This window comes from Hirundo rustica, chromosome 1, assembly GCF_015227805.2.
Source record: "Hirundo rustica isolate bHirRus1 chromosome 1, bHirRus1.pri.v3, whole genome shotgun sequence".
NCBI lineage: Eukaryota > Metazoa > Chordata > Aves > Passeriformes > Hirundinidae > Hirundo > Hirundo rustica.
The window spans coordinates 138,914,183-138,939,346 of record NC_053450.1 but is presented as its reverse complement, the minus strand read 5'-3'; the positions used below and the strand labels follow the sequence as shown (position 1 = coordinate 138,939,346).

The 25,164-nt window shown below is 40.7% G+C and overlaps 1 protein-coding gene across 7 annotated transcripts in view; it reads right to left on the bottom strand.

The window, feature by feature from the left end:
* Nucleotides 1–25,164, bottom strand: part of KIAA1217 (KIAA1217 ortholog) — a 226,793-nt gene that overhangs the window by 78,024 nt on the left and 123,605 nt on the right. For 5 of the 7 annotated variants that reach the window (XM_040057730.1, XM_040057793.2, XM_040057748.2 and 2 more), the window contains one exon: nucleotides 14,825–15,026. In XM_040057730.1, coding sequence (XP_039913664.1) covers nucleotides 14,825–15,026 — 202 coding nt within the window. Of the gene's footprint in view, nucleotides 1–14,824; nucleotides 15,027–24,512; nucleotides 24,594–25,164 lie in introns of all 7 variants that reach the window. The other 2 variants (XM_040057759.1, XM_040057738.1) reach the window with 1 other exon arrangement.

The window sequence follows — 25,164 nt, the reverse complement described above, 5'->3', positions numbered from 1 at the left end:
TTGAGCTGCTTCTGAGCCATCCCAGGTGTCTCTGTAAAACACTGCATTCATTGTCCCAGGAGGAAACACCTTTACTGTCTTGCTGCCTGTATGATATGGAGTAAGTACAGCTTCCAAAGTGGTGTAAAAAGATGGCAGATCACAGAATCACAGAATGGCTGAGGTTGAAAGGCACCTCTGGAGGTCATCTGGTCCACTCCCACCCCATTCAAACAGGGACAGTTACAGCCACCTACAGACCATGTCCAGACAGTTTTTGTGCATCTTCTAGGACAGAGCAGCCTTTTTTGGAAACTTGAGTCAGTGCTTGGTCAATCTCACAGTGAAGAAGGGTTTCCTGATATTACGGGGAATCTCATATGTTTCATTTGGTGATTATTGTCTTTGGCCTTCTCACTGGGCAAGAATGAAAAGAGCCTGGCTTTTCTTTGCCTCCTTCCTTCAGGTTCTTTTGTGCATTGATGACATTGCTGCCCTTGAGTCTTCTCCAGGCTGAAGAGTCCCAGCTCTCTCAACCTGTCAGAGCAAAGAGGCTCCAACCAAGTTAACAATCCTTGTGACCCTCTACTGGATTCTATTCCAGCTGGGAAGATTCTGTGCTGCCAGACCTTTGCATCAACCAATAATTAACACAAGTCAGCTAAAGTCTGGCAGAGCATTTTACACAACCTGAATTCACCACATCGGTTGCAGTGTAGATGCACTGTAATGTTGTTCTCCCATGACCAATATAATCAGGAGGGTTGGCAACACAAGGCCCTCAGTGCAGTGCTGATCAGTCATCAGCAAATCTCAGCAAATCACAAAATTTAGATGGTAAGTCAGGTAGTCACACTTGAAAGTCATCAGCAATACGATGGGCAGCTTGTGGTGCTCACATACAAACACTGAGCAAAAGCCATGGGAAAAGCTGAGGTCATAGAATACAAAGGCAATTAATGAAAAGAAGAGAAGGCCTTTCAAGCTAAGATGAGCCCCATCTCCCCTTAGTCTTTAATATTTTTGTCCCTATGTTGCACATACTGATATAAAGAAAGGCAGAAACAGTCAGATGTTCCTACAACCAGTGGGTAGATAATTGTGCTTGCACTTAAGGAAGGAAGATGCTTACTTTCCTGAATACTAAACAGACTACTCAGCATTACCTAACTATTATTTAATATTAGGCTGTTTTTACAAAATAGAGCTGTTAACTTAATCTTTGTATTACTATCAAGAGCTGATACCTCTTTCTTCATTAATATTGCAATCAAACCCCATATGAATCCTACTACAAATTTCCATTTTCCTTTGAAAAAACTTTTTCAGACTGAAATTAAACTAGTTTTCTTTCAAGGACTGAGAGGAGTTTTCCTATGACTTTTATTTCTAATGCCAATATTTAATGAGTTATTTTTCTTTTTTTTTTTAATTATAATTTCAGATATCATTTATTTCTTTATGTTCTTCTAGGTAAAACCATCTTTTTAGTGCTCAAGTATTCTATGCATCTAAACACTCTTTAGGATTCAAGAAACTAACTACATTTGTAAAAAAAAATTAAACAAGTTAATGATTGCATTTATTTCACTTTTCCAAGACTGCATGCAAAGACTCATTTTTAATGATAGCTTTCAGTTCCTTTGAGGAACAAAAGGAACCTCCTGTGTTTTGGCATTTAAACTTTCTTAGTGGAAAATTTAGAGGGAAAAAAAATATATATTTTAGCTAAAAATATGGGCTTTGCCTATCATCTTTGCAGTTGGGTGTGACTCTCTTCTCCCCAGTTTAAAAGTTAGTGCAAAATTTAGAAATACTAGTTTTGAATTTCAGACCATTAAAACCACACTCAGTATTGAGCTACTGAAACCATCAACACAGAATAAGTGACGAAGTTGAAAAATCTCCCTTACACACAAGTTAAAATCATTGTACAACAGTCTTGATTCTGCCTGTGCTTCAACACTCCCAACAAAATACTGATCCAAAGCAAAATCACAGTAATCCTTGATATTTTCAAAGCAAATATGCATATTTTGCCTTAAAACAGATGGCTTAAACATATAACTTGGAGAAACGTTTTGGTCCCAATTTCACTTGAGAGAGAAAAGAAATTTTCAAAGGCATAATAAATACTTTTTTTCTTTATTCTCCTTTAAATCCCATGCCCTTAAAAAAAATCTTCTGCCTTTTCTCTTGAGTTGTCTGATCCATATCATCGTACAGCAATGCTTTAGGGCATTTCCTATTTGACAGAACTAACTGCTCACTTCTAAAAATCCTTTTTGAGCATGATAAAATAAAGAGACTCAAAATCCATTAGTTAAAATCATTCACAATATTTTTCTTCCACACATTGCCCAGGTGAAATTCTGAACACCAACAATATCCACAGTGCTGGAGCTCTGAAGTGTGTTTTTCCTTCAGCTAAAAATCACTTCCATGGAGATTAAAGCAAGAAGAAATTGAATATTACTTAGGCACGTTTTTTGTTGGGGCACAGAACATACATCAGCAAAGCTGCTGGAAATAACAATTAAACACAAGAGACGTTCCTGTCTCCATGTACTCTCAAGTCCCTCTTGCACTTACTTACACTTCTGTTACAATGGATTTACCTGAAACATCAAGATTGTGCCTATTTTTATACAACACAAACCAAAGAGGACTACAAAATTCCCTGGTACTCTAGGACAACATATATGAAGATGACTGTGAACGAGGTAATGACACCACACTACAGTTTTGCACGTCAGACAATCTCTGGCTCCCATTTCCAAGAGCTCTGAGGTACTGCCAGCCCTGAGCTGCCCTACAGCTACAACACAAGGTATAATGTTGAGCCATCCCCTTTGTCATGTATTATAACTTAGCTGCAGAAATACTTCCGGAATTTTTGGTCGTTCTTCACCCTTCAAGCAACAGACCACAGGCTTAAACACAGGCCACAGAGAAAGCGTTTACATGCAGGCCTTAGCAACATAAGCCTTCTAACAAATTGCTTCACAACATTCCTGTCAACAAAGAGGTATGCTTTATAGAAGGGAAATTAAACAGCCAAGAGGCAAAAGAACATGTTCAAAGAAAAGTTTACATGCATCAAATCCAGATCTGATGATGACCCTGTGAACACACCACATGACTGCCCTTTCCTTCCCTACATACAGAGTTCATTCAAAACACAGTGTTTTCTGCTGCCTCTTTATCAATGGCCAGTGGCAGGATGTGCAAAATGCTTCATAATTTCTCTCAGAGATGATCCACATGAAACACAACACAGTGCAAGGAAAGATGCAGAATTAACCTGACTTGGGGGGCTGAGCCCATCAGTGCTGGGTTGGGGCGCCCAGCACAGTCTCCCTGTGCCTTCAGCCAGCACAGCTCTGAGCTCAGGCACACACACCATGTTCACAAAAAGGTGTTCAGCTCAGACACTGCTGCTGGGCTGCAAAACCCACTTGGGAGCTGAGGACATGCCCTCACAGTGTGATGGTGAATCTCACCTGAACACACAGGGTCTAGGCTGGCTTTAGAGCAAGGAGCTGCATAACCACAATAGGGCTGGCACAGCACCCACACTGATAAGACCATAACTCCTGAGTAACAACTGGTAAAGGTTTACTCCTCATGGCAAGAGCTGACGTCCTGCAGGTGTCAGGAAACCACCCAGCTCACATCTCTCAGCTCCTCCATCACATACATGGTGCTGACCTAACCCTGACTATGCACCACGTTATCATGCTTATATTGCTAACAATGATCTCCATGCAGGGCCGCTTACATACTCAGGAGAACCTTAATCACAATTGGCTTTTGTTTAAAGAACAAAAATTATCTTTAGAAATTCATTATTTTAGAATAATGATATAACAAGATATAACAGTAACTGACAGAACAAGGATAAGTACACAAACAAGATTGTGTCCTCTTCTGTGACCTTTAAAAGTATCCGTTAATTCTCTCAAATTATGTATTTTAAATGGAAAACAGCATTTCTCACATAATTCTCTTATAATGAAAAAGAACAATCTGAGGCAGAAAAAGAAGCCCTCACTGTTATGAAATAAAATAGAGTTAAAGCTTACATTTGAACTCATAAGTTTCTTTTCTGTGAAACTACACGACTCCATCTCTGTAGGCAAGATGTCTTGCAAATTTCTGCACTGAAGTATCTTACTGGCATTTGGCAATACCTTAATCCAGTTGAAGAGAAGTATTAACTGATGATAAAATCTGCATTTGGCTGGTGTAGGATGCTTGGACGCTGAAGCATTGAAACCTTCCCACAGAACCAAAAAGCACCAGCATGAACAAGGTACTTCTACTCTCTTCCAACACAGCTATTGTATGTATCCTCTGGAAATTCTGTGTCAAATCTGAAAATTTCTAGTAATAGTAAAGCTGGTTAGATGACAGCAACCAAAGCCTGGATGCATTAGGAGCTCTGGACCTTCTTGAAATACAAGATACAAAGCAAGGTATAACTAAAATGGGGAAAATGCCATTAGATTAGTTTCATTCTTTCCCCCTAACCATGAGTTAACCATATCTTTTTGACAAGATAGGCAATCTTTGTCATTTCATGCTGCTTTAGCTTGATCTTCCACCATAAGTCCATTGAGTCACCGTCTCTATCTGGACATCTCACGCTGAAGTCAGCAGCAATGGTAACAAGCAAAAGTGAGAAAAGCGTCTGTTTCTTACTTATATTTATGTCGAATCATTACTTGAGACTTGCATGAGTTTTAAAAGCTAAGGATAATCTTTGAAGTCTCGATGATAATTGTTTGTGGTGGGGCCAGGCCTTTCCTTAAAAGTGCAGTTTAAAATTTTAATTTCTTTTTGCTAAGATTTCAAGATATTTCCTTTTTTTTTTCCTTTGCTTTTGACAAAATTGTCATATATTAGTCTGTAAGGATGGCATAGGCCCATATTGTTCTCTGTTCCCCTTCCTTCCTTCCCCCCCAACTATCATATAAACAGAACAAACACATATCACCAAATTCTGCCAAAGTTATGCAGACACAAGTTTATGACAGTAACAACCCTTGCAGCATGGAAGAATTCCTCAACAGAAATTCTTACGTTCCATACCCTCAAGACTTAACTCTCCTATTTCACCACACAGTTTCAACTAGTCTGAAGTCATTGCCATGATCTTTGTGGTATTTCTAGCCTGAAGCTCTCATAATAACTTCTGTTAGTACCACCTCCTGAAAATCTGTCCTCCACATTCAGAAAATATTCTATAAATATACTTAGCTGTCTTCAAGTACTAAGAGAATAAAAAAGTAGATATTTTCATGAATAAAACTAATTACTTATTTTATTTATTTTTTTGCACAACAGTCTGAAGAGATTTGTTCAGGGTATTAAGTTGTTTGATAACAGTTTCAGTAAAAACAAGAACTGTTTAATTTATCCAGTATTAAATTTTACTGCTCTTTCATTCTTCCCTGCTACTTACAGTGACTTGCAATAATTTGTTACTTAATGAAAAAGACAGATGGAAAACTCAGACGTCACATAAGTTTCCTACAAAAATGTTATGAAAAAGAAAGATTTTTAACTGCCACTAAAATACTACCACTTTTCTATAAACAAATGCATTCAGCTGGTCAAGAAGAGTAAGTGAAAACCAAAAAGAAAATGGACAACTTTTTTTACCTAAAGAAAACCCAGTATTTTCCCCATCTGATTCCTGATAAAAACTGCGGAAAAACCTTTTGCCAAAAGGCAGCTTTGTCTATATACCTATATCAGCAAGTCCATCTACTGTGAATAGCTACCTCTATCACCTAGAGATCTCAGTTTAACCTAATTCCCCAGGTGTAAATCAATGTTCTGGCAGAATGACTTTTGGACAATGATTGCATTCTGTTGCACAGAGTAGCCCAACTGTACATTAAAGTGAGTTTTTCATACCCCAAACTGACAAAACAAAGCCAGCAAACTTGGAAGAACACAAAATCCCAATGGTACTGAATGACAAAATACTTTAAAAACCACAACTGAAAAACTCAGTGAGATGAACAAGAAGTTTCTTATGTACCAGAGCTATTCGTCTGAGGGTTCCCACAGGCTCTGCCATGCTGCATTTACTGCAGTTCACATTCACCAGTTTAGCACAGTAAAATCAGAGAACTCCACACACACAGCCCATGCAGGCTCTGCTTTAGTCCACCAGAAGCTGAGCCCCAGCCCTCTGAAGAAGCCAGTAAGCCATGGTTGCCTCCCAACCAAGGGTGCCAAACTGACCAATAGAGTTTCCAAGGATGTGCCTGCCAAAGACTACACTGATAATGTAAAGCATTTAAGGCTGTACTTGACTGTAGTCAAGTACTTTACCTAGGGGAATTTTTGTTAGTAAATTTTAAATAGGCAAAAGCAAAAAAAGACCTGAAAATATCAATTAAATTTGTTGAATATTTGTTCTTCCTCTTGAATAAACATGAAGAGAGAGATCCTACCCAATTGTATTTCCTTTGTGTATAAATCAGCTGTGTCAAACTCATTATTTTTATAATAAGCTATTTTTATAAACCCTGATTTTTAGTACTAAGCAAAGTACAATTGATGTGTTTGAGGGCAGAATGTGACCATTTTAATAATCCGTAGACAAAAAGCATTAAAGTCATGTAGGCTATGCATGCCTTTGTAATTTTTCTCCATTTACCAAATGGTCTGTATGTACAGCAGGGCTTCTATCCAATACTTCTGAAGTTATTTAATTTCTAGGAAGTTCACTACTGTCAGTAGCAAATTTAGGGGTTGAGCCAACAGCATTTAAGAGCATAGCTGGTTAGGGCACCACACCAAAAATTCACCTCTGTGGGCTCTAACAAACAGCTTGACTTTGTGTGAAGTCCTCACAAGCTACTTTAGATAGGATCTTGAACCCAGACCTTAGTTTGCATGATTAAGAAAAAGAATGCCAGGAGGCCATTTCCTAGACTTACTCCAATTTGTCATTATCTTTCATGTATTGGGGAACCAAAACTGGAGACAGTGCAACCTCACAAATGGTGAGAAGAGGGGAATAATCACTTCCCTTGATCTGCTGGCTAAATTTCTCCTATAGACAGCTGTGCAGTTTTCCCTTGCTGCAAGGACACACTGCTAACACACAGTCACCTTGTTATCACACCCTAAGTCCTTTCTGCAAAGCTGCTACCAAGCCAACCTGTCCTTGCCAGTATTGTTGCAGGTTTGTTCTGTCCCTGATGAGAGGCTGCATTTGCCTCTCTGGAGTTTCATGAAGCTCCTGCTAGTCCATTTCTCTGGCTCTTTGGGTCCCGGTGAAGTGGCCATTTGACTGCTCAGCACATCAAATGCTGTCAAACTTAGCATCAGACTTGACCCTATGCTGGTTCATTCCCTCCCAACAATGAGGTTTCTGATCTCTGGCCCCAGAGTCCAGCCCTGAGGAGCACAGCTAAAACCCAGTTACACAGGCTGAAGGCACTCCTGCCTCCCCCATGTGGCTACGAGGAGGCTATGAGAGATAAGAAAGGCCTCGTTAAAGCCAAGGTAAACAACATCCACGCTCTGCCCTCATACCCACAGATGGTCTATTCATCACAGAAGGTAATTGGGCAAAACAATGGTACAAGCACCTATCTTCTATGAAACAGCTGAGTAGATAAAAAAATATCCAGAAGGGCTCCCATCTTTAGAGCTGCTCAGACCATTGCCCCTCATGTCCCAAGAGAAGACACTAATCAGCGGACTATCAACAAGCTTCTGATGCAGTGATTATCCTCTTATCCTGCTTGAATTGGGTACTCTGTAGCCAGAAATGCAGAAAAGAGAACAAGAACTAATACAAGAGACAGTCTTTTATGATACCATAGAGATTACATTATTTCCCTCTGGGAACAGAAACCTGAACTTAGGTTCAGCATAGTAACTATGCATTAGAATCACTTTCTAAATATATAAACATGATTGGAGCAATGATCAAATCCAAGAGCTGCCCTCATTCAGGGACTTGCTGTCAGCCCTGGCAGCAAATCCTAATACAATGTGCTGAGGGACAGGCTATGCTCTCTCCTTGGCCTAAGCCGTACACTTCTTACAGCACATGGAATTGCAATACACTTTTTTCCTTTGCATGCCCATGTCGAACGGCAGGCTCTGGTGTTTGTGTGTCTTACCGTATTAGACACAGACTTACAAATTTCACCTAACACAAAAATTAGATCAGATTTACCCAAGTGATAACTCCTGTGCTAGATACACCCTATGGGGCAGCTCCATCTGGCCTCCCACCTTTCTGTGAAGGAAGGAGGCCTGTACAAGCTACTCCAGCTGCCAAATCGGTCTTCCAGCAGACACCAAATGCCGAAGGATCAAATTGCTGCTGCTAAATCAGAATATGAAGTGATGGTAGAGCTGGATAAAGACATTACACCTTTGTGAGGGCATCATTTGGGATAAAGAGAAAAGCCATGGCCACCTTGACATAGCTTTATTCAGTTCATCCAGGCTGTACACTCATTACCTCTCCTACTACCTTCACGACTTTTTGTTTTGATCTATTCATGTTGCAAGGTTCTGAAATAGGGGTATCTCGTCACTGTGTATTACCCAACACAATGAGGCACTGTTTTTCCTCAAAGTCCTATAGTATTACTGCAGTGCAAATAAATAATAAAGGCTGCATCCAAAAGTCATTCAACAGATAGAGCAGGGACAGACACGGACCTACATAACTACTGGGTTTGTTTAGTACACTGTAAATCTTCTACTCCAGTATCATTGCAATGAACCCATCAGATCCATGCTGACACAACCTGCGGCAACAAAATTCAGCTCCAATGTGACACAGCATCTAAAATATCCTGCATATCAGATTTTTGGTGGCAGACAGAATGTGCCTCTGTTGAGACAGTTATGTACTAAATAGTATCTTGCTCCTTGGAAGCATTTTTTTCAGGTACACACAAGACACAGGAGAAAAAACTCTTAAGTAAACAGTAATTGTGGGCACAAGTGCTAGCCTGGGAAGTCACATACTTCACTTTTTCATATAACTGGCTTTCACATATCCTGTAGAGACAACAAATGAAGCAGAAAGAACTCTGATAGGTCAGTATCATTGTTTAGCTTCTTTTGCTCTTTTGATACAAAACGTTTCAGGTAAGAGGCGCGTGTTTTTTTCTTTCCAAGTCCAAAACCTTTTGCTATTGCAATTTGAAGAAATGGGAAAGAAAATAAAGTCTAGGAAAGCTGGAAGGAAAATTTGAGCTACATTAGAGTATTATAATTTCCTAGGGTCTCCTAGGAAATTTCCTAGGGTCTCCAGTTCATTAATTGGGACTAGTTGTTTCAGGCTGTTTTTTCCTACAGAATTGTCAGTCCCTGTTAAGCTATCTGACCATGACAGGAAATATTTACATGACCTTTTTGCATGTTGGCTGCTTTGCATACACTATAAAAGGCAAGATAGGGAAAACTCTTTAAGATGACAGAATATATTAAAATTATACTCAGCCTTAACTTGAAATGCACTTCCCAGGGAGTTCCTCTCCCATGAACTAAACTGAAGCTCTTGCTGACTTCATTAGGCTTAAATCATGCCCTAAGGAATCAGAGAGGGCAGTGCCACTACTAGCAAATCACAGGCTTCTCATATAAAGTCTATGGACATTCACACATCTTCTGACTGATTTTACATGCCTATTTTAATTTCTAGCTCATAAATAGTAAGTAACAATTAATTGGCTCCAATATATGTCTACTTTTAGCATTTATATTTTTCTCTGTGTGTCTTACAGTATCTTGCCTACATATGAATAGAGTTATTTCTACCGCCAGCTGAAAAGCAATGATCTATCTCTCCAAAAAGGTTTTGCTATGAGTGAAATTGTCACTGCGGCCCTTTCTTTTTTAACAGGCTTTGAGAAATATCTGCAAGAAATACTTCAAGACATCGAGGCATCATGATTATAATCAGTAATGGCATTTCCATTTAAGGTGACAGTAAACTAATTAATCAGACACTGTGCCTGCCAAAACTTGGGTTTGGGGGCTAATAAATAATAACCAGAATACTCAGTGATTGCTTAAGACCCGCCCCATGCCAATCTTTAAGCGTTTGTATAATTTTATTCCTTTATGTAACCCCTCCAAATGCAAATAAAATGCAAATGTTGGCAGGCTCAGACATTTCTGAAGAGGCCTTTCCAAAACTCCACCTAACTTTAGGCACAGGTTTACTAGCAGTGAGCCCAGTCATCCTCTGCTCCTCATCCATCTGGACTGGAGTGGCCAGTGCCCTGGCTGGAGCACCCAAAAAAGATGATTGCAACCGCTGAGCCATAAAGCTTCATCCTCCTCAGTCACTTCTCAAACCCAAATCTTTGTGCACTCATGGAAATCCCCTCCATACCATATTCCTCCTTCACCCAACCCTGCCTGATCCTGCAGGAGCACCGAGAGCTGCTGCTGCAATGGGAGGTCTGATCACAGCCTGCCCTTCCGGGCTGTGACCCATCGCATCAACTGCCCTGGTCACTCCACCACCACAGAGGATGCTGGTGCCTGCCCTCACAAAGAATGCTGCCCATTCTTTGGACAGACAGACCACATGAGAGACCACAAGTGAACATATTTGTCAGCCTTCATTTCACTGAGGAGGCACCGGCGCAGGGACAGCAGCGAGCTGCAGCGCGGGCACAGGCGGCTGCTGGCGTAACCTCGCTGGATGCCTGTCAGGTTCTGCTTCCTCCAGGCAAATTGCAAGTGAAGTTTGCTGAAAGCTTTTGAGCACTTTCCAGGTTTCAGCTGATTCTCACTGACAGTTTTGCTAGATAATTTTTTTCCCACAGTTATCACACTGGAAAAGCTCCCAGCTTTCAAATATGTATTTTCAAATACGTTTAATTTTCTCTTGCATAGTGAATTCATTTATTTTAATATCTTGATTTGTCTCCAGGCTGCACAATGATGAAGTTTTGTTTGAAGCAAGTTTTGATTTCTGGTTTTCTTAGCAAAGATAGACCTCAATTTCAAAAGCTGTGGCTGAAATCTTAAATGGGCCCACAATAGGAATGCTGTTTTCTAGGTCAGCTCCATGTGAATACCATGTCCTGTTAGATTAGTCCTGACTGACAAACCCATGACAGTGAGGTAGCCAAAATGCATTTCTGTTATTCCCTCTCAGGCTTCATGTTAATTCAGACCACAATTTGAAAACAAACTGACTCATATATAGCTAGTAAAATAGGAACCCACAGAACAACTAGAAATTCAAAAAGAAAATATCAGTTTTTTAAAATGCATTGAGATACACAATGCAAAATTAATAAAAGTTTAGAAAAGTTCATTATTCTCTTTGCTGAAATTATGTTCACTAAGGATCAAAATATGATTTTCATTTAAATTACATTAAATTAAAAATTTAATAGCCATGGAAAGGGGGGTGATGATACACATATTATTTAAAATCATATTAATGATACTACATTCATGACACTTTTAAAACTGAAGTTATAAACACTTTCCTGTTTTCTAAAAATAAACATCCCCTTTTACAGTTGGAAGTAAAAAAGACCATAGCATGCAAAGCAGCTCAGAAGTAAAATTTCAGAACATTGCTGATGGCGTTGTTAGAACACAGTGGCAGAAGAGATCGAAAAGGACATTATTATAAAAGAAATGCACATAATATTAATAACAATATTATAAAACTGAACTATTTTGGAATACTTTTTATCTTTTAAAACCAACTATTTGTTATTAATTGATTCCTGGAACAACTTGAAAAAGACAGATTGGGGGTGATGACAATATATTACCTCCTATCTGGCTAGTATGATGATCCCTTAAACCACCCACATATCTGTGACCCTTCCTACAGTACAGACAGAAAAAAAAGCTTATTTGTTCATTTCAGACCTAAAAACCCTCAACTGAAATGCTTCATATTTCATTGCTTCCCTTTTGTTTGTTTACTTTTTTCTTTCTCCTTCATTTGGCCTGTTCATGATGGGATAAGCTGGGGCCTTGTCTCTGGCACATGAAAGACAGGGTGTTTTTCAGTGTCTGAAATCCTGGCCATTAAATAAAATAGTGATGGCTGTCCTCCATTCATTAGGGCCTGGACAACACATTTCAGTACATGCAAGAGATGCTAAAGAAAGGGTTTAAGAACGAACTACTTAACAGCAGACTTACGGTCCTCCCATCTTAGCAAAGATACTACTCAACTGCAAAATTTCAGGGCAGCAATGATAATCAAATGTCCAGGATGGTTTCTGAATGAGCAACAAGTGGTTATAGCAGCACTTCTCAGGTGGAGAAGAGATGACCTGAGGGAAATGACAGGCCAAAGATATCAGATATGGCCTGGAGGAAGGAGATAGCAATCTAATGTTCACTGTCATTTCCAACACAAGGACTAGGAAGCATAACTTAGAGCTGATAAACAAATGCAAAACAAAGCAACAAGCAAGCAGTGGTCAGCACTAAACCAACAGAAACTCAGATGCACTGTGGAGGATGTGAAAAATTTACATGGGAATCAAAGGTGGACTGAACAAATACCTGGAGGAGACATATCTTGATGGTTATTATATAGGCAGAAACCATAACCAGGAAATCCCTGAACTGAAGATACTTTGAGGCTGAGAACACTTTGGGGAAGGATCACGCACACACACATAGAGGACAGGGAGTTGATTCAGGACAGCCATCAGAGCTTCAACAAGGGCAAGTCCTGTCTGACCAAGCCTTCTGCAGTGGGCTTCTACAGCAGTGGACAAGAGAAGGGCTACAGATGCCCTTTATTTGGACTTCTGTAAAGTCTTTGACATGGTCCCCATAATATCCTTCTCTAAATTAAAGAGAGATGGATTTGATGAGTGGACTGCTCGATGGATAATTAAGTGCTTGGATGGTTGCATCCAGAGGGTAGTGGTCAATGGCTCAGAGTCCCAAAGGACATCAGGGACAAGTGGTGTCCCTCAGGATCTGTATTGGGACCAGTGTTATTTAATACCTTCAAAAATCACATAGATGAAGGGATTGAGTGCCCCCTCATGAAATTTGCAGATGACACCAAGCCATGTGGTGCTGTTGACGTGCCTGAGGAACGGGATGCCATCCAGAGGGACCGGGACAAGCTCAAGAAGTGGGCATGTGGGAATCTCATGCGGTTTAACAAGACCAAGTGCAAGATGCCCTGAGACAAAGCAACCCCTGGTATCAACACAGGCTGGGGGATGGGCAGAGTGAGAGCAGCCCTGCCTGGAGGGCCTTGAGGGTGCTGATGGATGAGAGGCTGGACATGACCCAGCAATGTGCACTCCCAGCCCAGAGAGCCAAACATGTCCTGGGCTGCGCCAAAAGCAGCGTGGACAGCTGGTGAAGGGAGGGGATTCTGTCCTCTGCTCTCTTGAGACACCACCTGCAGTGCTGCTTCCAGCTCTGTCTGGGGTCCTCAGCCCACACAGTGGGGCTGGACAGTGAATTCCAGAGGCTCAACCACTTAACATCATATCGAAGCAAATACAAGTTTTACAGAAAATCCTGAGGTGCAGTAAGCCATAATGAGGATGCCCTAGCCAGCAGTGACTTATAGGCAGTATAATATAGTAAACATAAAAGTGCATGTACAGTAAACATACATGTGCTCTTAAAAACACTTCAAAAGCAAAAAGTCTAATCCAGTATGCAGTATCACAAATCTCTCCCCCAAAAGCCCAACATGGGAGGCAGGTTGTGGGAGGGCAGCCACTTTGTGAGCTGACATGGACAGGGATCAGCTCCTTGTTTCTAGCCCCACTGCTCTTCACTTTTCAGTTCTGGAAGAATAAAGGACCCCTTCCAGCCCTGTTTTCTTCACACTTGTGTTTGTCAGAGATCATAATACTCTTGACAGAAACTGTCTTAGATTATTGAGGGACAAGTAAACCAGTGAGACAAGCTTACAAGCATGGTATGATGAGTCCAGTCTTCAATTTATGTCACTCTCTATATTGGGAGATGAGCCTACAGGAAAGCAGCATTTCAGTTTATTACCTATGAGCAAAACCTGCCTTCCTCAGCAATCCACAGAAGTTACGTGCCTTCCCACAACACTTTAATTGCCCTCTGGTGTCTTCTCTCAAAAGAACAGCCTTTACTCCTACCATCCATCAGATGAGCAGAGTCTGAAACAAAATTCACCATCGTAAAAGGAGCTCTGGCTCACAGCTGGGCTGAATTCAACCCTGAGATATGGGAAGAATGCAGGAAGCAGAGCTGTCCACCTGTGCTGACATATCTCTTGTGTCACTGTGTAGACGGAAGGGCACTGCCCCAAAGCAAAGGGCATCTCCATCAGCATATCCATTCAAATCCTCTGCCTGGAAAGCTACCATCACACAAATACAAACTTTTTCAGTAAGATGGATTACTACGGCAATGATGTCTCTAGGTTCCTTTCAACTAAGCCTAACTTTGAAGGGAAACAAAGTGAAAAAGCCTGTATCCCTTGACTGAAAATGAGGGTACAATCTTGTATTAAGTTCATTGCCAAATATTGTGCAGCTTGACAGCAAGTGTTTGCAACAGTGAGTTTTTAACCATTACTCAGCATTGCATGTCAGGACCTGCATCTCTCTCCTTGCATGTCTACTATGCTCTCATCACACTTTCAGATCTAATAATTTCACCATTCCCCCAAGTTACTCAGTATCCCATACCGAATTAATTTCCAAAGAACAACCTGACATGAAAAATTATGTGCTACCAAAGTCTTTACTTTTTCAACCCCAAACTGTTTGAAGACTGTTTTAAACCCACAAATGGAAAGCACAGACGAAGCACAGAACAGAGAAGGACTGAAGCAGGCTCTTACCCAGTGATCTTTCCTTCGTTTGGTTTGCTGACCGCACAACAGGAAGACTCGCCCGCGTGCGGCTGCCCCTGGAAAAGGGGGTGGGAGAATCACCTTCAGACATGGCCTCTAAGGAATCAGCAGATGCTTCAGAGAGGTGTTCTGTGTGGTCACCCACAGAACTGTTGGGCTGTGGGCTCTGGGACAGCTTCGGGCTTCTTGTCTGCAAAACAGAGTATTTCCTTATTAGTCTATTGAAACCAAAGTGTGGGAAGAAAAAAAATTAAAAAGAAGGAAGGAGTCCAAACTTCTTCAAATACTGGTATGCTGAAGGTCACATCTGTGTAGATTATTTAGGAAAAGTGTCCTTGGACATTCTGCTGCAGTTTTTATGGTTGTAAATCCACACTGCAAATTTTGTTGCTAACAAGGCCCTGAGGATAAGACATGCTGAGGAGATGTACAGTAGTGCCATTTTCCTTGTCCACACACACTTACATGCACTCCCTAATTTTATCAAGTCTGCTAAGAAAAATCCTCTGAAAAGCAATACTCTAATGGAGTTGTAAAGCTATCAATTTCAGTATCTTCTGATGTACTATCTATGCAAGGTCCAGGTCATACAGCAAAGCCAAAATAATCTTCCAACATTTCTAGCTGAAATCACAAACAATAATGTGATAAACTTCATTTTTTTGTTGCTCCAGCATAAATCAAAACTGTCTTCATTAACTGACCCAATTAACTATGACTTTTACTGGGAAATCATACTAGTAAATTGACAAACACAGCTGCTGGGAAAAAACCTGACTCTTTCAGCAGGGGAGAGATATGGTTTCATTTACGCACTTCTACCAGCTTCATTGTAGGATCTGCCGAATAAAAACATATTCAGTAGGAAATAAAATGGCCTGAACATTTTTTGCAAACTATAAATGACATTATAAGCCCTTTCCACAAAAAGGGGTTGCTTTAAGAAGCGTGCTCAATACTGCATAGTGAAATCCCCTCACAACCACATGTACTATTATTCTGGAAGAATAATTTCCTGGTCTCTCTCAATCAAACCGTATCACAGCAAATGGGAACATACAAAGCAGAAATTCAAAGCAAAGCAAGCTTACTATGTTCCAAACCCAGTATGTAAATATGAACTTTATAGACGTCTGTAATCAGCACCAGGCACAAGATGTCATTAAACTTACAAGTTTTTCTCTCCCCTATCATTTAAGGTCAGATGCTATTATGTTAAAAATCCCCCGTATCAAAATCAACTTCAACTTGAGGTTTGAAGATACTGTCAAGATCCGAAAAAGATTACGCTTCTTTCTGGAAAGCTGAGCTAACTGATCTTGCTGACATCTGTTTCTTTCAGTGGTTTTTTAAGTGAAATGAAGAGAGCTCATTTCAGCAATACCATGCATCACATAATATCCCTTATGTGACTTTGAATGTATGAAGAAGTTCAACTTTTATTACATTCTCATTAGCTTGCTGTAGAGGGCTGTTCTTGACAAGTTGTGCAGTTGCTCACAAATTACAATGATTAGATATACTTCACAAGAAAGTAAATCCTCCAGAACTTCTCACTTTCTAAATGCTAATATTAAAATAGTAGGTACTATCCAGTGTCCTACAATGGAATTGTTCAAGAGGATTGAATTTTATGCAGGACTTAAAGCTAACAACATCTGCTCTAAAGTATGCTTTGAAGTGCCTCTGACACAGTCAGCACTAGTCTGCAGGTTGTAAATACAGGGACTTGTGCTGGAAAAGTTACAGAGCTGACAAGTGACCTGCCAACACAGAAAAGAATCTGATATGTCAGTACTCTTCATTCAGCTTTCCAAAATGGCTGGTGAACCATCACTGCTGAAGTATTTTGCTTACACAGGCATATTACAGGAGTATTACCAAGCCAAGACATTACAGCTCTGTAGCTCCTTGTACTGATTAAAAACTTATCTGTATAAATCCACTAATAGGGAGCTAGAAGATATATAATTCTCCCTTTCTAGAAAATCATGACTAAAAGTAAAACAAGATTTAAAAATAAAAGGCAACAAAATCAAGTTTCTTTAAGAAAATATATACTGATAAAATAAAAATATGGATTAAGGTTATTTTTCTTTGCTTTTGCTTATTTTTTCTCTTCAATTTATAATAAAATAATCCCCAAGTGTCATTTGAGGCATGCAGTTGCATTTCTATTGTTCATTGATAATATGAACAGATGTATATTTGAGCAGTAAGGGGACACTTCATTACCAAAATTAACAGACACAGATTCAGCCGAGCAGTTGCCCAGCATGTCCAGTCAACGCACAGATGGAGCCAACCTCAGCAACGCTGTGTTTCTTCGGCTGTTCCTGGGGAAATGCTGTAGGACCTAAGATACAGCATCCCAGACCCCCACAAATGACAAGATGCCATTACTATAGCTAAATCTGTTTGGTCTAGCGGAGATAATTCTCTCCATAGCAACCCTCATAGTGCTGTGTTTTGTATTGGTGGCTAGAAAGGTGTTGATAACACACCATTATTTTTGCTACCGTTGAGCAGGGCAGGCACAGCATAAAGGCTCTCTCTAACATTCCCTCACTCACCCAGGAGGCTGCGGGGGCGCAGGATCTTGGTAGAGGAAATAGTCAGAAGGGCTGACCCAAACTGACCAAAGGAATATTCCATACCATTTGATGCCTGTTCAGCAATAAAAGCTTAGACAAAGGAGGAGGAAATGGACCATTTGTTACTACACTTGTCCTGTGGAGCAACTGCTACATATACTGGAGCCTGAAACCTCACTTCCAGGGAAGTGCCTGGACATCACCTGCTGATGGGGAAGAGAGAATACATTGTTTACTTTTGCCTCTGCATGTGGCCTTTGCTTTTTCTTTATTAAAATGCATTTATCTGAACCTATGACATTTTTGCATCTTATTTTCTCCCCTGCACTCCGGCAGCAGAGAGGGGATGAAGTAGCTTAGTGGGTAGCTGGTGTTCAACCAGGGTCAATCCACCACACTAAAAAAAGATCCTTTTTTTGGCAGCCCTTATTGCTCACCATCAGTACTACAGCTTTCTAAAGCAATCCAGAGGCACCTCATGGATTCCGCTCAGATACAAAGCCCAGACTTCCTCTTAATCCACCAGCTCAAATCCACAGGAGTTCCTCTCTAGTAAGTGGAGTGACACAAACATAAAGCCGATGCAAGCTATAAATGAGATTCACCAAATATACACATACAGTTTATGAAAGGCTTCAAGCTATTTGTCATGCTCAATTCCTGTAAACATTACATTCCAGCATTCTGAATTTTAAACACATTCTAAAAAAAATCTCAAACTCCGCAGCAACAGTGGGTATTCAAGTAACTGAGTCATATGAGCACATATTTGATAGGAAAGCATTTTTATCAATGGCAACAAGCACTAGACTTGATACTACTTAATAATCAAGCGCATTCGTAGGTATGACACCTTAGGAAAACCAACCCAGGCAGTGGTGAAGGAGCCAGCAAAATTTACGGAGCTGTAGCTACAAGTACTTGAAAAGCTTTTGGAAGAAAGTAGTGCGAAAACCTTCAGCATTATCCAGCCTTGTAATAATTATTCAGGATGCTGGATCTAATATCAGATAGGAAAAATAATACAATTGTCAAATAAATACTTAATAAGTAATGTCATACATTTTTTCCTCTGAATGTTCACTAATGTTAAAATGCTTAAAATAATACTTCAGCAAGTGTCATTTTAAGGACTTTTCAGGAACCAGCACACAGTACAAGCTTTCACAAAATAAATGTTGAACCCAACAGTCAATGTTTCAGGACCAACAGTACCCAACTAGAGTCATAGTCTAGATTGCTGCTATGTGAGTCAGAATGGTGCTGGAGCAAAAAAACCCTGAAATATCCAATAGAGAAGAAAACTCAAGATATGCCCACTAAGGAACAGCATTATTCAAAATTAAAATGTGTAAATAGATACTCTGTAGAGGCGGACAAACCCAAGGAAAGCCAGCACATTCCGAGCCACCTTGGGAATAAATGCCAGAAAAAAGAAGGAGGTTCAGAACAAAGCAGCAGGTCTCTCTCCCCCCTCTGCCAAGACCAGTAAGGTTACATTTACTCAGTCAGCCATGATCTTTCCCCCCAAGCTGTATGTTAGGAGGCACTCCCCTGGGTGTTTCTTTGTGCAATAGAGTTCATCTTTCAGCCAGATGAGTAGAGCTGACCCTCCTTAAGGACTTCTCTGATAAAACATGTCTATGCTAGGTTTGGGTTACAAGATCATCAGAAAGGATAGGCCAAAATAAGGATGGACAATTCTGGTGCCAACTTCTATGTAATTACACAGTGCTTTTTGATGACTCTTTTATTTAGGATATATTATTTTATTTACAAGGACATAGATCCTTGTAACTTTTTCAGGGTACATATTTAAGTATAGCACATGGAGCTAGCCACTACAGAAGATCCAGTATCTTTCAACCACTCTTAGGATTTGACAAAGAATTAAAACTGCAGTTAATCATGCCTCATGACTGACATCTGTCTGCTACAGCCTGGCAAAAGAGTGCACTTTCAATACATCTGCTTTAGTCTTTTCACTGACTCAGAAAAAAATAAAGAAGTGCAAGACTAAATGCAGTAAAATTGCAAATAATTAGGATTAAATTCTGAAAGTATCTGAATACAGAAAAGTGAAACATGCAGAGAGGCCAATGTAATGGGCAGTCCTGGAGTACCAGAGATTTTAATCAAGTTCTCCACATGCCTCTGCCTCTGGTCCTTTGCTCACATTTGTCCACGCTAATCCTCTCATGCTTTTTGTTCTAGCAGATTTTATGTTTCTGCTCTTCATAGTGTTCTCCTGTGCTCATTTCCAGTTACTTTTTATACTACTCTATATAACAAAAACCTTTTTTCTCTCTTTTCCTTTCTCCTGCAAACTTTCTCCTACAAATTTGCTTCACATATTTCCACAGACAAAACAGAATTCAGAAAAAGAATCTGCATAACCTGAAATTTTAATTTCATCTTTTGGTCAATTCCCACTTTTTATTTCTTGCCTCCAGGAGCTTCCTTAGCTCATATCTTGACAGCAACTTATCTATTCAGGAGAAGACTCATGTATGTTGGAAGTTGCTAGCCCTCCTGGAAGTGTACAAATGATAAACCAAGACACCAAAATATAAAACAGAGGTAATAAAATATATTTTTCCAATCATGTACTCTAAAGAACATAGCATAGGCAGCCCCCCTCCCCCCACATTTAAGTCTTCTTGACGTTTCAAATAGAGAGCAAAAATTAGTAGAAAAATGGAAGCCTATTCTCCTTAACCTTCAAGTAAACTACTTGTCCTGTGACATGTACAAAAGATGGATATAGGACGTGTGACAGACTGCAAATAAAAAACAGGCTGTGTTTCATGTATGATGAGTTTGTTAACTAAAGTATTGCCACAGCACATGAATTCTTACTACTGCAACAATACTTCATCAGATTTGTGTCAGATCCATGTTATTGTTGTTTGAAGGATGGATCTGCTTTTTCCACAGGTACAGTCTTTGGGTTTCCATATTAACGCAACAACAGGGTTTTACTTGTCTGGACATGCTATTAGTGATACATTACGGTTGAAGAGAAAGTGAATACTACCCATATTATCTCGTTTTTAAGCACTTTTCGTATTTTTCCACAGCACTTCCACACAAAAGTCAAATGCTTATACTTGTGTACAAACTAAAGTTCATATTACCTCTCTGCAGCTGATGTATTCAGATACTCTGTCTCACTGGGGGAGTTGGGGGTGGGGAGATGACTCAGCAGCAAAGCAACTTTAAACCATCTCTCATGGCAAGCTCACTTCTCTGCTTTTGGTGCTTTTCCACCGTTACAAGATGTAAAAATCTATGGCATCTTTCTTCTGGATGTCATCAGCTGGAAATGGTGCCATGCCAGGAGCAGGCACATGCCAGCATCCGTGTTCTCCAGAGCTGAAGAGAGTGGGAGGGCGGCTGCCCACTTGTCTGCATGCAGATCCTGTAGGTGTTATACTCTTCCCTGATGCCTACCCATAGACTAGCATGTCTCTAGCTTTCATTTCTCTACTTTGAACCCAAACTTTCGACTATTTTCTGTTGAATCAACGAGTTACAAAGCCAGTTTTTTCTCACAAGCATCTCAGTTTGGTGGCAATACTGATTTCTGTGGTAAGAACGGCCAGAATTACTTCCTCTTTGATAAGGAGAAAGCCTATGCCTGAGCCATGGTTGCCCACCACCCCTAGCACTGGAGCAAGGTACCCCACTTGCCTGGAGCCTCCTTGGCTTGGAGGCATGTTCTGCGCCGGATGCTGCCCGAGCTGTCCCTTCTCTGTAGCACCGCCGGCCTCCCCCTGCCGCCGGGGTCCCCAGGGAAGCCTGAGCTCCCCATACTCACACAGGAGCGATGCCAGCACAACACAAGTCACAGAGCCCTCCCCTGGCCACCTGCCGTGCGGTCATTGAGTAAAGCAATGAATGCAGCGTACTGTGAACCTGAGGTACTGCCCCAGAGCAGATCTTCTCATGCTCTGAGAAAGGGAGGAAACAGACCCAGAGCTTTTCCAAGTAAGGTAAAAGAAAGCATTCCTCCTCCCTCCCATGGTGAATGAGAAGGAGGGGAAGATAACTCAGTCATCAGCACCAGCAATGCTCAGTCACAGCCATGCACTACCCAGCACTGTGACAGGGTCTGGACGCTCCAACGAGTGGACATTTTACTCAATTTAGTGAATATATTTGAAGGCAAAACTCCTCTCTGCATATGACAGGATCTTTATCACCACTCTGTATTCACTGATGCTGACCCCAGTTTCTTCCACTTAGAGGGAAAAAAAGGCACATGTCTAATGATGTGACAGAGTTTATCTGCCATATTTTTAGGTTGTAATGATATTCAAATCATCCTAAAAATCTGTACGTTTTCCCACGAGCCTTGCTAGCTCCTGTTGATGGCCAGCTGCATGCTCCCTGCTGTGGCAAGCTGCCAAAACTCGTTTCTTTTAATCCCGAGTACTGTGAATCACTGAGCAGGACATCCACAGGCTGCTCCCCCTTGGCAAGACCATGGCTTGCTCTTCAGCTGGTGGATCCCCAGAGTTGGCAGAAAAAGTTTTTCATGAAAATCTGTTAATCTGTTATAAATGACTAACATAAAAACATTTTCAAAGTGGTTGTGGTTGGTGTTTTTTTTTTTTTTTTTTTTTTTTTTTTACTGTAAGCCCCTAGATAAATTGAAACCTGTTTTTCAGGAAAGCTGTGTGTTTATAGTAAAAATATTCATTAGGAGCAATAAAAGCTGTAGGTGCTCAGCACTTAAGCTGCCAGACCTCTTATTCAGATGTTTAATTGCAGGAACTTGCATTTGAAAATGCTGCCCTAAGGAACTCAAAAGCCCGTCTAAGAGCAGCTTAATTGGTCCAGACAAGTCCAGACTGAAATATGCAACATGCTGTGGCATCTCTTTGGAATATGTGTAATATCAGAAAACCCCAAGCCATCCACATTAAAGTGTAAAAATATTTTGCAGTATGTTTCTGTCCAAATCGAAGGTTTTCTTTTTCTACAAATGACTGCCTAAGATTTGAGGGTAGAAATTGAAGTAAAACAACAGAGAAAACTATTACTCACCCACTAATGTAAAGCAAAAGTCATACTTAACAAAAGAAATCTTTAAAATAAAATCATTTATCTCTCTGCTTTATTCTAATCCTTTGTCATGTGAAGAATTTATTCATACATGAGAGTCAAATTTAAAAAGCCATGGATCACCTCACTATTTTTCCCTGCAAAGGCCCATCAATTTTCCTCAGAGCAAAATTTCATCTTCCACAGTCTCTATCATATTCTTGCATCACAGCTTCAGTTTATTATTACTTTGTTTAAATAAGTTATCCATAAATTCCAGCCTGGACATCAGCATTTGTCTTAATTAAAACCTTATGGCAGTTTCAGTTGGAAGCTATTTTTCTTTTCCCTCCTGAAAAACTCTACTGTGAAGTATTCACAACCCAGCACGACCCTTTGTTCCATCCAGGAGATGGCTGCGTTTCATCAGCAGCGGGTGAGGTAACTCCTACCTACACAATTCCCCAAAATCGCCCTGAGAACTGTGAAGATTAAAAGGGATGATTTAAACAAAAACTGTCATTATGCTGATTAAAGGGGAAAGATCTTTACATGCTTAAAACCACATGCAAAAACTTAAAAGGGGGGTGGGGGGAAGAATATATACCAGATGCCTAAAATGTACCTAGGGGATAGTGAGTTCTGATTCAAGAAGATTATTCACCCATCCCTGTTCTCCCACACGCTTCCCTAAGGAAAACAGGAGGGTCTGTTTCTGTGGTGTCTGTTTCCCAAAGCAAAGGAACACAACGCAGCGATCCTGGCAAAACCTGTTTTTCTGTGTTTCTACGAGCTGGGAAGGGGCTGTGCACTAACACGCCGTTTCACAAACAGCCGAAACATCTCGCAGGGCCGTGGGGGCCGGTGAGCGGCAGCGAGGCCCGCGGGCAGGCCGCAGCTGCCAGGCCCGGCAGGAACAATGGCCCGGGAGGAGCAGCGCGGCTCCGCCGGCACCCCGCCCACGCCACCGACTTATTTTTAGCCTCTACTCGTGGAAGTAAACGTGTTGAAGCACTTACTAGAGCTTGTTGCTCTGGCACCTGGGAGAGTTAGGGGGATGCCGCAGGAGAGAGGTTGTAGAAGCTCCTGATGTTCCTCTCTCCCAACTTGTCACCTTGTTCTTTTGCTTCTTTTTCCCTCCCTCCAGGCCACCTTGGCGAGGGAGGGAGAGACTTTACCGCTCTCCACACCTCAGCCTCTCCCACCCTTCCCTGTGGTCGGCATGTTTATCGGCCTCCTTAAATCCTGAGGGGAAGCACAAATCAGGTGCAAATGAGCCGCTCCGAGTCCTCCTCCTCGCTCCCACCACGGGTATCTCGGAGCTTTTATGATTGCGCTGTTGACTGCGGTAGAAACCATGCCGAGGCACCTTTTACGTGTGTCTCTACAAGGCCCGTACACATTCACTGCCTCCCTGGGGCAAAAAAAGGTAGCTGTTGTAGACATGCATTGTGTATGGCTTTACAAGCCATCTAGAAATGGAAGAGAAGCTCAACGGGACGAAAGGTGAGATACGGGTGACTTCAGAGGTGCACGCTGTGCATATTAAGATAATTCTGCAAGTTGCAGAACTAAGATTTTTTTGCATGTCCAGTACAAAAATATTTTCTTCTGTGCCCCACAGAGCTGTCCCCAATTTACAGCAAAACTTTTACCACCTAAGTTAGTCCCAAATATGTATAAATAGAACTATAAAGCTGGAATCGGGACAGTGTTTAGGAATCACTTATCTGGAATCTCCCATTGAATTCTGATGGATTTCAGAGCATCTAATACAAGAGCTTCATGTCTATCATGCCATTAAAGGAAAATTCAGAATTAAAAAAAAAAAATTGTCAGAGGATGCACATGCATCACACTCCCATATGCAATTAATCTATATGCATAATACTTCATTGCTGTGAAATACAGAGAGACAAAGCATGCAGATTCATATTTATTTGAGAACTTTAGTTGTGAAGCAAGACACACAATTAAAGGGTAACAAACTCAATTCACAGCAGAGTGCAGAAAAAAGAAAGTACAGTACTAACTCTCTGAGAGGATTCAATTTTCATCATGTACCTTTGAATGTCAAGTTCTGAATGAAGGGAGACCAACATGCACTGCAAAACCTGTGGATCAAAGAGAGAAAAGAAGGGGAGGGGGAGAGATAATTGTTAACAGGAAAAGAAAAAAGGAGAACAATAGAAATTAAAAAAGAAAAGCCTGTATATACTGAAAGTACACTGAGAGAGAAGAGAAGAGAAGAGAAGAGAAGAGAAGAGAAGAGAAGAGAAGAGAAGAGAAGAGAAGAGAAGAACTGAAAAACAATGAAGGAAACACACACATGGCAGAGAACAATATGCTCTATCAATATTTAATATGCAATATTTTCAGAACTCTGCTGGACTCAGTTCAGATGTGCTACATGTGTTTGTATGTCAAAGAAACAAAGAATGTTCTAATATAAGAGTTAATGGCTGAAAGCTGAGCCAAAGAGATTCATATATATATATATATATATATATATAAACTATAACTGACAAATAACAAAATATTCTTCCTGAGAAATGATACAACTCTTGGCTGGAGTTAGCAGCAGTTATTACACTTCTGTGTTTGTTTCACACTTACTACAGGGACATGGAATCCTTCAAGCTGCACTTAGAAATACTGTGTAACTCATGATTAACCACAACTTAA